Source organism: Austrofundulus limnaeus, unplaced genomic scaffold, assembly GCF_001266775.1.
Source record: "Austrofundulus limnaeus strain Quisiro unplaced genomic scaffold, Austrofundulus_limnaeus-1.0 Scaffold42, whole genome shotgun sequence".
NCBI lineage: Eukaryota > Metazoa > Chordata > Actinopteri > Cyprinodontiformes > Rivulidae > Austrofundulus > Austrofundulus limnaeus.
Genome location: NW_013952444.1, coordinates 666,130 through 679,514, shown reverse-complemented (window position 1 = coordinate 679,514; position 13,385 = coordinate 666,130). Strand labels below are relative to the sequence as shown.

The following is a 13,385-nucleotide window of genomic DNA, read 5'->3' as shown; positions in this document are numbered from 1 at the left end:
TATATATTAGGGGTGCAACAATACATGTACCCGTATCGAACCGTTCAATACACACTATGTATCAAACAATACAGATTTATAAAATTTACTTTATCAGCTTGTCTTCTGAAGCTGTGCTGTGTTTAATGCTCTGTAGATCTGTGTTCGACTACTCCACCTAGGCTGCATTGTCGAGCACAGATCCACCAAGAAACTTGCTGTTTCAGCAACATTTAATTAAAAAAACTGTACTTTTGAGGTTAAACAAATGTTCATAATTAATTTAAACAAATTACAAGTTATGAAGGCCATGGAAATTTCTCTTGTGTATCGAAAAAAATATCGAACCGTGAGACTAAAGTATCGAACCGAATCGTGAATCTTCTGTATTGTTGCACCCCTAATATATATATATCCCAGTTTACAACAAAAGTTATCTCAGGGCACTATGTAAAGAAAAAAACAACAACAAAAACTAACTCTTATCAGAAGTCTGGCAGCAGCATTTTGGATCAGTTGAAGACTTTTTAGAGATATTTTTGACATTCTGATAATAAAAATACAATAGGTCCCACTGATAATAGTCATGATACAGGGATGGGCAACTTAAATGATAAAAAGAGCTACCTGTCCATCCCTGTCATGATATGAAGTGCTAAGTCTGAAACTGGACTAGTCAGACAAAAAAAAGTTTCAAGCTATTTTTTTTTTCAGGTCTGTCTTTGTTTTTCTTCCTGTCTCTATCCCTGTCTGACTTCTTCCCGTTTCTTATTAAACAGAGACTGGCCAACTCCAAAGCTCACACGTCACGGTTCATCAGCGCCAACTTACCCTGCAACAAGTTTAAGAACCGCCTCGTCAACATCATGCCTTTTGAGTCCACCCGGGTCTGCCTGCAGCCCATCCGTGGCGTCGAGGGCTCGGACTACATCAACGCCAGCTGCATCGATGGCTACAGGTCAGCAAAGGCCTTCAAGTTTTAGATCTGGGCTGAATTTAAAGGTGGAGGGTTAAGAACCGAGTGTGATTTGACTGATTTTCATTCAAATCTAATACAAACCTGAAAGTTGGGAAATGGGAGTAATTGTTCAGGTAATGTGTGAATTCAGATGCTTCAGTGCTTGGCAAACATTTAACTACAGGGGAACTTCCTGCTTTTCTTGTAATCGATAATGACTCTGTAGCTCCAAATATAACCTATAAACGAGACAACATTTCACAGAAATGTTGTCTCTTTTTCACCATGTTCGTCTGCATTTACAAAGGATAGAAAGCACCACGTTTCTCTTTCATGGTTGGATGTGAGCGTCCACAAACAAGTTGCAACAGTAAACGGATGATAGGCGCTGTTCAGGCCTGAAAGTGAATCACAAAGAACGAGGAGTCTGTTGATGAGTCAGAAACTTCAGGCAGACATTGACTCAGTCCTGCTCGCAACCAAATATTAAACACGGTGACCTAAGTTCGCTGGTTCCCAACAGGTTTTTTTTTTTTCCTGGAAGCTCTGACCCACATCCTCACCCACTTTCATGTATCAACAAAAACGCTGCACTCCCTCTCCTTGCTGCCAGGCCTACACATGTGAATGCATGTCAGAAAGAAAGTCTACAAAACTTTCCCTAACAACTACTTTGATGCAAAGATCAAGGTAGTTGTTAGGAACATCCGTTTAGAGATAATATGTCATTTGGGATGTTTGTGGCAATCCTTGAGGTTGGGAACGTGGAGATTCATCTCTCATCGTTACTTTGATAAATACACATCAATATCAGTGATGAAAGAGACACTTTTTTTTCCCTGAATCCTATTTGTATGCTGTGTATATGTGTGTGCAAATACACACATATACACACAAAGAGAGAGAGAGAGCCTCTGGACTGTGACATCTAATTTTGACAGGCTTGTTTGAGAGAAGACCTCGTGCACCTACTGTGATCTCTGGCAGCCCCCAGGTTGGGATGGTCATTTTTATGTTAATGTTTCAAATTAGGCTGTGCCTCCAAATCTGAAAAGCTCTGCATAAAAGGGTTTTCAGTTCAGTATGGATCATGCGAAGTGGATGTAAACATCCTTCAATTAAATCTGAGAGTCTGCCCTCTAAACTCGACAGTCACTGATTAATTAAAATTTCGCAGTCCTGAAGCACAGATCCAGCGTAGTCCGAACTGAACCACGTTCCCGATGCCTTTTTTCCAAACTGCGTCGAATTGAACAAAGATTGGGTCGAGGTTTGAGAATAGGGCTGGGCGGTATGACCTCAAATTCATATCACGGTAGAAATTGAATCTCTTCACGGTAACAATATATATCACAGTAGAAAACTATCATAAAAAGTTAAGATAATGTAATTTTTAGAGCTTTTTTTTTCAGAAAATTAATCTTAATCAAACCCAGCATTTTTACTTTAATATCAGCCTGTCATACAATGAGCTTCTGCCTGTTGAACTTATCAGCTGCTGCTCTGCTGCGCGCTCATCTTCATCATCAGAGCAGAAGCCGACTTTACATTAGCAAGATGGATTTGTGACTGAATGAATGTCCACGTCTTTTTTTATCATCTCTGTGGGTAACAATACATAAAAAACAAGTTTTTTGTCCGACAACTTGGATGTGAAAAAACAGTTGTTATCAAAGCTTTGCTCTGCGCGACGTGGAGGGCGGGAGGAAGGAAATGATCCCGACTTAACTTTTCTACAGCGGGAGGGGGAAATTTTGAAGATTTATTCTCTCTACGCGTTTTAAAATGCTATAATTTCTTAGTTTTATTTCGAACTCCTCCTGCTCAGTTGTCTCTGCACTCACAGCCCTGTTCACACAGGTGCGATGACGATAGGACGGTAGAGGGTAAATTTCTACTGTAGGCCAACTTCATACCATTTCTACCGTCTACCACATATACCACGCAGCCCTATGTGAGAACCGCACAGAAATAATCACACATGAAGCTGTGCGGGAGGGAATTAAAGCTGATGCTTCAGTGGGCATCGTCCTGTCACGAAAAAATGGCTGCCCAGCTCAGTCGGCGGGGCTTTCGTCCGTCGAGCCAGCGCTGCGTCTATATTGAAGGTACGGCGCGTCCTGGCGGGCTCTGAGAGCCCAAATTGCTTCCTAGAGGGAAGAAGATGAAAAGGCAGCTCTCTGTTTTATATCTCTATAAGTGCAGGGAGTGACAGACAGGGCTGACTCTTCTGTGCTTTAAGTGAAGGGATGGATTTAGTGAGCGTGAAATGCCATTTAATCCATACGGGGTTCTGCTTGGGATTGGGCCGTGACAGAGATGACACCTCCGCTCCCACCTCCCAACTCCCACCTCCCAACTCCCCCACTCTCTCTCCAGCGCTGTCGTTAATGAGAAGGTGCTCCGCAGAGGCCCACCCTCCTTTGTTGCTGTGTAAATAGTGTAATTGGAGCAAGATTGCTGTAATAAAGTGTTTTCTGTCTCCTCTTCTTAACTTTCTCCCTTTTTTCCCTCCCTAATTTCTTTCCATGCTCCCCTCCTCAGTCTGTCCCCCGTTGCACTTTCCTCCTATCCCCTTCTCCTCCTCACCCCGTGTCCTAATTTCCCGTCCAAACATCATAGCAGAGACAGACATGCGGGCAGGGACCTGTTGTGTGCACCAGCAGCACTGTGTAATTAAGCTGCTTTTAAATCGCGAGCATAAATAAAAACTAAACAGGGGCCTCCAGTGCCCTCCGCCCGAGCGCCTTCAAGAAAAGCCAATAATATGCTAAGCTAATGAGAGGCGAAGCATCGATTCCAGCTCTGCTGGAAGGGCGCGGGCTCTGGATGTGCTCCGACGCGGGCTGGAGTTTTAACATTGTAATGAGGTTGAAATGAAACACCATGTCCTCGAGCGCTGCAGTCATGTGGGATGAGGCAGGGAGCGCTTGGTGCCGTTTGGCAGCGCGCTCGTCGGGACGCAGAGTGCAGGGAACTCGGTATTGTTTGATACGCTTGGAATTGTTTTTTTATTTTGGCTCGGGGAGGTTTTTTGCGGGGAGGTGAACGGAGTCCACCCCATCAGTTTGAAATTTAGCACTCATCCTTTCGGATTGCTTTTCCCGCCTCCCTCTCGTTTCCTTTCCTGCCGTTGGATTTTAGTTTTCTTCTTCTCTTTTCTCCTTTCGTCCTACATTACACTCTGATGGCCAGTTGGAAAGAGCTCTGCTCGCTCTTTTCATCTCCTCTTCACATCCTCTCTTTGTAGACGTCCTTTCCACAGTTTGCTCTTTTTTTTTTCCTGCTTCCGTTTTGGTCTTATTTTAATTTGATGCACCACTTGCACGCCTCCATCCCCTCTCCATCATCCTGTTGTTTCTGTATTTGTATGAGCGAGGCCCCTGAGCATATTCTAATCTCCCGGTTCCATATTAGTGCTTTGCCTGCAGCACCTTCATTAGCTGCTCAGCCACGGCTCAGTGTCTGACAGTGCGCGCACGCCAGCAGCAGCACATCTGAACGTGCACGCAAAACCGCTGTCCAAACGAATCCTTGCACCTGCATGCAAGTTTCCATGTGCTGCACACATGTGAGTCTGTCTCTGGATGCAATTATGCATGCGTTTGTGCGTCGGATCACTCAATTCCCTCCCTGGTGATCGTGACGCTTCTGCCACCTGCTGTTAGACGGGAGAACTGCTCAGCCTGACCAAAGTCACATCGGACACCAGCACTGCTCAGTGGATGAGCTCATCTCTAGTTTAGTGAGCGTATCAAGTGCTGCCCCTCTCTCGTTCTGTATTGTGTTTCAGAGTGGAAGGAAAAGATCTATAGAAGCTTTAGTTGCCCAAGAAGGAAAAAAAGAGCATGAATTATTTACTGTGTATTAAATATACAAGAAATGACCGTAATATACACAGACTTTATTTTTTTTTTATTCTTGTTGACTTTTATTATAGTAAAAACATTTTTGATGACGCTGCTGAAGGCAAAGCCAATAGTAATATAGTGTTTTTTATTTTTCTGTTAGTAAAATATCTCATGACTCACTGAACGGGTTTTAATGAAACTTTCAGAAAGTGATAACTGGCTTAATGTTTACAACTAATTTACTTTTGGAGCCAAACTCATTCACGATGGCGGCCATAAATCATAAAATTTAAATTGCAATAATCAATGTTACATATGTTTTTGTCAGGATATGCTACAGGAAAGTGTTTTGAAGAGTTTGAAGAAAAACGGACTATTACAAAATCAACAACGTCTATCTGCTGTTTTGTTGAGGCATGATTCAAAACAGAATGTTTTGTTTTTTTGGGGAAATTTGTGGTTAAAAAAAACTCATTACAGCTAAATCTGATTGGCAAGTGCAATCTAAAAAGGGTCATCCTGTGCAGGTGTGGTGCTCATGTAATATGATGGAGTTAATCCAGCATTATAAAGTGAAATGATGTTTGCTTGCCAGAACTGCATGCCTTTTTGAAAATCTGTTGAAAGGATGATTTTGTTTTTCTTGTAAATTTCAGTGTTTGAAAAATTCCCAAAGGTTTTCATCCCCTCCGCCATATTTCTGAATTAATTTCCTACTTACAAGAAGACATTTGTAGAATATATTTAGGGGTTTAACAAGCATCAGTTTGCATTTAAATAGCATCATTTTCTAACTTAAAATTCTCTTATGTCTTTGTAATATCATCCATATCCACTATGAGAGTGCTGTAAAGCTCAGAAGGAATGTTGATCTGTCCCTCTTCCTTTGTTGATTTTTTACTTTCAGACAGCAAAAGGCTTACCTGGCCACACAGGGCCCGCTTGCCGAGACCACCGAGGATTTCTGGAGGATGCTGTGGGAGCACAACTCCACCATTGTTGTCATGCTCACCAAGCTACGAGAGATGGGCCGGGTAATACAAAATCGCACGCTGAACACAACAGATACTGCGCCTGTAAGGTCATTGAAGCGTTTCGGGGGATGATAATAATCTTTATAGGACGGCTCGGTTCAGCTGAGCCGCCGCGCCACGCTGCTCAAATATTAATTCATTCCAAACCTGAACAATAACTGCAGCTGAAAGTTTACCCCCTTATCGCCATGGCTGGAATGCACCTGGGTTCAAACCAGGACGCCTCCGTGTCAGATTTGTCAATAACTGGGAGCGTTCCAGGCCTACTGATAACTCCCACTCTGTCTGAATACATTAGACTTTATATGGAACGGGATCCGTCACCGTCTTTACTTCACTTTCTTCTTTGACTTTATTCCCTTATTTGGCTCCCTCTGAAATTTAAAGTTGACAAAGTTTTGATCAGTTTTGTTGGACGCAGTTCCAAAATTAGGAACTTAATCTTTAATAATTTCCATAGTTATTCTTATTCTATTAATAGTTATTATTTTTGTTTGTTAGCAAAATATCTCATGAACCAGAGAACAAATTCCATATAAAGAATTAGTATTTTTTGCGAAAATGCAGCGTAAATGCCTAATGCTGAAAAAAAAAGCAGCTAATGGGTAGCTGGAAAAGCTGAATCTATCACAAAAAATCAGAAAGAGCATGTTTGATGAGTTAAGCAGTCAAAAGCTGAAATTATCACAAAAAATAGCTGAAATACTGAAATTAACTGAAATAACTAAAAATCAGCTTCAATTGCAGAAAACAGCTGAAAGAAGCATGAACAGCTTAAATTAGCCAGGGAAAAAAGTGGTTAGAAGTATTAAAAAGTTAAATTAGGAAAATAACTGAAAATAGCCAAATGATAGCTGAAAAGCCAGAAAAAAGGTTACATTTAGCAAAAAATAAGCTGAAGTTAGCACAAAGATGTCAAAAAGAACCAGAACAAAAGCTGATAAGTGCAGTCAAAGTTTTTAAACATTTGAAATAGTGTTTTGGATGTTAAATTGAGCTCCAGTTAATTTTAATTAGAAACAAAAATGTCAAAAAAAAAAGGCTAAACATCTCAAAAAGTACAAGTTGCTGAAATACCTAAAGCCATAGTTGGAATGTCCCGAAGAAGCTGAACGTTTTGATGTATACGTTTTTGAAATGACACAAAAACTGCAGAACCAGATACTCTGAGAGTAATACTTGAACGTACTTCAGTAACTAATTACCTTTTGGTTTTAGACCAATTGAAAACATTCAGTTTTACAGATAATGAGCTAAAACATGGTGTGGTGGTAGATGGTAATTATCCCAAACACATACACTGAGGGCTACCAGATCCTGCAAGATCGTTGTTTAAAACCTTGTCTTTCAAGACAGTACGCAACATTGCTGCAAAAAAATTATGTCTGACGTTTCTTCCCATTAACCTTTATTTGTTTTCCCATTTTCAATATTTTGTTCCAACATCTTCTGTTTAAGGTACAGACATGAATTGTTCGTTAAAAAGGGCAAATAGGCCCATCCTTCAATTATTTAGGAACAAACTCACTCATTTTGATATAAAAAAATCCTTCAGCTATTTTTGCTGGTGAAATTGGTGGTTCTGACCTTCCTCAGCTCCAAATTAAAGCTTTTATTCCCTCACAGCCACAGTTAGTGAAAGAAAAACAAGTTCAACTTCTACATGATCGTTGTAGTAAATATTTTGTCACCCAAGATGAATCTGTGTTAGATTAGTCTGCTGGGATTCCTTTTCATCGCTGAAAATGAAAAATGACGTACAGTAACTGTAAAATATAAATCTTTCAATTGGACACCAGGCAGTAATTAGGTAGTTTTTTTTTTCCCTTTCTGAATGTGTTTGTGTTTAAAAAAAAAAGATTTTTCTGAAAATGTCTACCTCCTTTCACTCTTGCAGGAGAAGTGCCATCAGTACTGGCCAGCAGAGCGTTCAGCCAGGTACCAGTACTTTGTGGTGGATCCAATGGCTGAATACAACATGCCTCAGTACATCCTCAGAGAGTTCAAAGTCACAGATGCCAGGGTATGTCTGCTCGCTCAGTGTGAGAGAATCTGCAGGTTTGCTTCTCTCTGTGTGTTTTGAAGCTCGCTCGCTCTCTAAAAGTGTGAGTTGTGAACAGAAATGCACCTTTCTCCAGCCCAAATCCAACTTAATTTTAGGTTTCGTACGAATCCCGACGGTTGCGCTAAGTGTTAAAAATTACAGACTGTAATTTCAAGGTGGGGGTGATCAGAACGTGTCCCGTGTTATTTTCCCTGACAGCCTGACATCCAGTGAATGCACCATCAAACATGTTTACCTAGATTTAGAAACAGGATGCTTGCTTTATGGGTTGTGTGGGTGTGTGTGTGTGTGTGTGTGTGTGTGTGTTGGCTTGTGGATGTGTGTTTGGAGCTTGCTGTGAAAATACATGAAAAGCAGAGCCTTCGGTCCCTGAGGGGCCGGTACTGGAACTCCCTGTGATGCAGTAGTTTCAATGAGCTATAAATATACTTCAGTGTCATCTGAAGGCTCCCACCACTGCAACACTCTAATCCCACATCCACTCTTTCTTTTCTATCCGTGTGTGTCTCTGTGTATATGTTCTGCTCGGCACTTTTTTTGCGTCTTAAATGTGTGTTTTTGCTTTGTGCTTTCATGGTTGTGTGCACACGGGGCAGCCTAAATGGAAAAGGGAGTGAAATGAGACTCAGTCGGCCTCTTGGTTTGGATAAATATTAAACAAATCAGACTGATTTTTTTTTCTCCACTGGGTGATACGTTTAGAAGTACTGTCCAAGTAGCCAAATAAATTCAATTTGTACATTCTGACAGCAGAGTTCTGTCAAATAAATTCTCCTTGTTGAGAATTTCTCATCCGTGGTTACATAAGAGCTGCAGTCCTAATGGTTTTGTCTCCCGTCCAGGTCTGTGTTGCTTCCCAGGTTTTAAATTAGATGATTAGATGCTCCGGCTGTTTGTTTGTTTTTTTTAATACATCCACCGACTCCAAACTGGAAGCCTCTGGTGTGGCTACTTTTTCCACCATGTAAAGAAAGATCTGTGAAGCACAAAAGCTGCCCAATAGAGCCGAGCGTTATCAGCTCACGGGCTCGTCCACTTAAATGTACTGAAAATCCTTATCTGCACCCCTCAGGATGGACAATCCAGAACAATCCGCCAGTTCCAGTTCACTGACTGGCCCGAGCAGGGAGTGCCAAAAACTGGAGAGGGCTTCATTGATTTCATTGGACAAGTGCACAAAACCAAGGAACAGTTTGGGCAGGACGGACCAATCACTGTACACTGCAGGTAAGAAAAGATAGTTCCTGGTGTCTTTTACTCGTGCTTTTGTGAAGGGAGACTTTTTATTCCAATAAGGTGAAATTATAAGCAATAACAAACAAAAATAATAATTTTAAGAACGTGTGCTTGAGATGCAATCAGAAAATTTTCATTGGATTATAGAAAATGAGGCACGTTTGTTTTTTCTTTTCTTTAAATGATTATGTTTTAAATATTTATGATCATCTTAATAAGGATTGCATTGTTGGATTGTTTATTTTATTTTATTTTTGATTTTTTTTATATAATATTTACTGTAGGTGGGGGCTTTATATATAAGCCCACTGGATTTTTGCCTATTCCTGCACTGTTACTTTTTTCTTGAATTTTAATCTGTATTTTTATGGTGCAAATAAAGCTAAACTTAAATTGTAATTTGTAAAAAATAAATAAATAAATAAATAATAATAATAATGAAACATTTATATGTATTTTAGGTGTTTTCTTGCCACCAGTAAACATTCGGCAGAACAAAAATAGCCTAAAATGTCTAAAATAAGGAGTGTTTTCCAATAATAGTCATTTCAATAAACCTATTTGTCAGAATGCATCTTACCAATGCTCTTGCATGCTAAAATTTGAAACAAGTTTATCTATGTGTAGCACCTTTCACAGACAGAAACATCACAAAGTGCTTCACAATAGAAGCAAGAAATGTTTAAAACATCATGCATTCGTCATGAATAAAAAGTACAAGAAAACAATTATTATTATCAAAAAACTCTAACAACTGTTTGAATAAGAAAGTCTTCAGATGATTTTTAAAAGCATCAATAGAGGCTGCGTATAGACCGGGGAGGTGCGCTCCAAAGTCCAACTGCTCGGAAAGACCGACACCCCCCACCAGATTTAAAATGGGTGGGGGGTCTCACCAACAACCTCTGACCTGATGGCCTCAACCTGCGAGACGGAGTGAGAACCTGGATCAGATCTGAGATGTAAGAGAGAGCTTGTTTTTTGTAAGGCTCTAAAAGTTAGTGGTAGGGTTAGAGTTACACAATATAGTTACTTTAAGTTTCATTCAAATCTGTACACTGGAACATGAGATATTTTGCTGACGGACAAACATGAAACAGGGTCACTCATTTTAAATGGAAGCAGGCCATAATGGTACATTTCAAGTTGTTTTCAAGACAGCAAAGTATTAAAGTAGGAACTAATTTGTGGCTGTTAATTTCAAGGATGAGAGATCCTTAAGATGCAGACGGATAAAAACAGACATGTTGGCATCTAAACTGAGAAAATAACTAACATCCCAGGACCACCAGAGTCCTGCATGAGTGGAGAAAACGGGTTCTGTGATGACGACGGCAGAACAAAGCGAGCGATCCAAACCAGGAGGAGAGCGACATAAAGGAGCGCCTCAAATAAAAGAGTTAGAGTGAAATCTACAGAAAGGGAGTGTGAGCCGTTTGACTCAGACGGCGTGCAATGAGATTATCGGACGAGGATTGAATGATTTTTTGGGCGGTGTGAGAAAATGAACGTGACAAAGAAAACAAAGCAACAAACGTGGACGTTGTTCTGAGCCAGAACCAATCCCAGCTGACATTTCTCCCTGAAACGAGCTGTTGATTTATTATTCATTACAGTAAAAACTCTTCCAGCCTCCTCATTAACCACAATACAGTCTTCTATAGAAAGTTGTAAACGCTTTATCATTTAGATGCGAGTTTTATTTCCTATAACTGTTTTACCTGCAGTGTTTCACCCGAAAGGTTCACTAAACCAAAAAGTAATAACGTTCAAATGAACGAGGTTGTTTTTTTAAGGCTTTTTTGCCTCCAGAGCAGCTTCGATCATCAATCACCCGGGAGATTCCCTTTTCCCCTTAGATGCAATAATGAATATGTGTTTATTTCACAGTGCCGGGGTAGGCAGGACCGGAGTCTTCATCACCCTCAGCATCGTGCTGGAGAGGATGAGGTACGAAGGTGTGGTCGACATCTTCCAGACGGTGAAGACGCTCCGCACCCAGCGGCCTGCCATGGTGCAGACCGAGGTATAAACCTGTCGCACACACTGTGCTGCTTTAAAGCCAGGGATTTGATTTAAGACCGGGGCTGACCAAAGTGTCCCCTTCTTAGGTGGGCTCAGCAGAAACAAAAAATTTAGCAACAAATCCCTCTTTAATAGAAAGTCGGATGGAAACTGGTTTTATCTCAGGTTTTTGTCAAATACATGATGAATACATTATGTAGCAGGCGATGTTTCTAAAGAATGCGCAGAGATCTTCATATATTTCTGTAGATCTCCATGGTAATGCTGATTCAGCATTCGTTTACAAAGAATGATGAGTTTCTAACGGCCTCCGTCTCCTCTTCAGGACCAGTACCAGCTGTGCTACAGGGCAGCGCTGGAGTACCTGGGCAGCTTTGACCACTATGCAACGTAACCACTCCCCTCTGAAGCAGCTTCCCCCTCCCCCGGTCAGACCTCTCAGGAGTGTGCCAAGTGTCCCCATTTCAGCCGCCATCCACTCACTTTGACCCCTTCAAACTCCACCCTTCCTGCAGCTACCGGAGGGGGGTGACGAAAGGGACGAGCTCGCCGACCCGTCGAGGGTCCTCAACCAATCACAAGAGACACACGCCGAGTTCACCATCCACCTGAGATTTGGCTTTAACGACAGAAACACTACAGAGACTAGGACAGACGCAGCAGCTCTTGGACGGGGCCGACGGCGCAGAGCGGCAGCCCGCCTCTCTGCTCCGTCGAAGCCAAACCTCCCTGATTGTCAAAGGCTACTGGTAGCACTGAGAGCACCCTCTCTGTTTCCTCGTTTATTATTGGTATTAATTTTATTGTCAATATTTTCCGATTTATTTTGTCAGGTTATTGTTTAGTATACTTTTTATGTTGCTCTTGTTAATCGTTTTAATATCAGACATTTCTTCTGTCTTAAACGGCTCAGACTCTTGGGGCATGCGTTATTTTCATAATCACTCTTAGGGTACGTTAGCACACGGGACATGTGTTTTTAACATGTTCTTATATACTAATACAAGAGGACCACTGTTCTCTGAGCTGCTGTCAGATTTCGTTTTGTTTGTTTTTTTTTTTTTTTTCAAAATTCGATTTATGTTCTATATGGTCGTAGTCAGTTCAGTAACTCGAATTGCCTTTTCACTTACCGAGTTTTAAAAGAAAATCAGCTTTGAGGAAATTGATTTTTACAGACTTCTTGTAGTCGTCCCTCTGTAATCGCAGTAGATAGCTGGAAAAACACAAGTGAATTACCTAACAAAACGTGCACAGAAATGGAAAGCACATTATTTCTATGTATTATTATTTTGTTGTTGTTCTTTTGTGGGGGGGTTTTTTATGTTGTTTTTGATCAGAAGCCTATGGCATTGAGGCCTTCATTGCTCCACAGCGGAGAACTTACCTGAAGAAAACAGACTTTTATACCCAAAGGGTAAGCAACAGGAAAAAAAAAAGAAAAATAATAAAACCTCCCCATCTCTGAGTAAAGATGCTCTTCAAGTCGCTCCCGTCTCCTCGCTTGGCTGGAGCGGGACGGAGCGGACCTGGGCCGAGGAGCAGAGCCATCCATGTCGGTACCTGTACAGAATCAACCATTCCTAACCAGAGGGACAGAGACTCTTTGGACTCAAACCTGATGTTATTTTATACAGAAATAGAACTATAAATATATATATAATTATGACTGATTATATATATGTATGATTACACATAAATATATTCACAGCTTCAAAAATATATTGTTAAAAAGGATTAATTCTGCTGATCTACCTAGAGACGCTGCAGAGAGCCTGCTGTCCTAGAGTGTGTATTAATGGAGACACCGTTGTATCTACTGTAATACCATCGTAACTTCAACAGCTGGTGTTCCACATGAGGAAAAAAAACAGCACAACCCCCCCCCCCCTTCTCCTTCGCCCCCACCACCAACCCATCCATCAAAACGAACAACTCCTCACTGGGAAAGCACACACACACCCTCTCCACCACACGGACGGCAGGAGGGGAGCGTCTGATCGCCGCCGGTGGGAGGAAGGACGGCGGACGGAGGCGGGGGAGGGGCTTAAAAACACCGGCAAAAAACGAAACATGTTCATTTTTACCTTGTGAATGCTTTAGTGCTGTAGGGGTTCAATCTGTTGTACACACAGTCTGTTTTCTATTTGTTGATAAAGAACTGGAACTTCAGAAATCATCTGGTGATGAAAAAGAAAACCGTCGATGTTAATAAAGTTAAATATTTGGGTTTTGTA

General features: G+C 41.2%; 1 protein-coding gene across 18 annotated transcripts in view; it reads left to right on the top strand.

The window, feature by feature from the left end:
* LOC106516884 (receptor-type tyrosine-protein phosphatase F) overlaps positions 1 to 13,385 on the top strand; it is a 189,641-nt gene extending 176,256 nt beyond the window's left edge. For all 18 annotated transcript variants that reach the window (XM_014007452.1, XM_014007456.1, XM_014007454.1 and 15 more), the window contains 6 exons: positions 759 to 937; positions 5,696 to 5,822; positions 7,720 to 7,845; positions 8,960 to 9,114; positions 11,014 to 11,149; positions 11,474 to 13,385. In XM_014007452.1, coding sequence (XP_013862906.1) covers positions 759 to 937; positions 5,696 to 5,822; positions 7,720 to 7,845; positions 8,960 to 9,114; positions 11,014 to 11,149; positions 11,474 to 11,542 — 792 coding nt within the window. In that variant the 3' untranslated portion in view covers positions 11,543 to 13,385. The remainder of the gene's footprint in view (positions 1 to 758; positions 938 to 5,695; positions 5,823 to 7,719; positions 7,846 to 8,959; positions 9,115 to 11,013; positions 11,150 to 11,473) is intronic.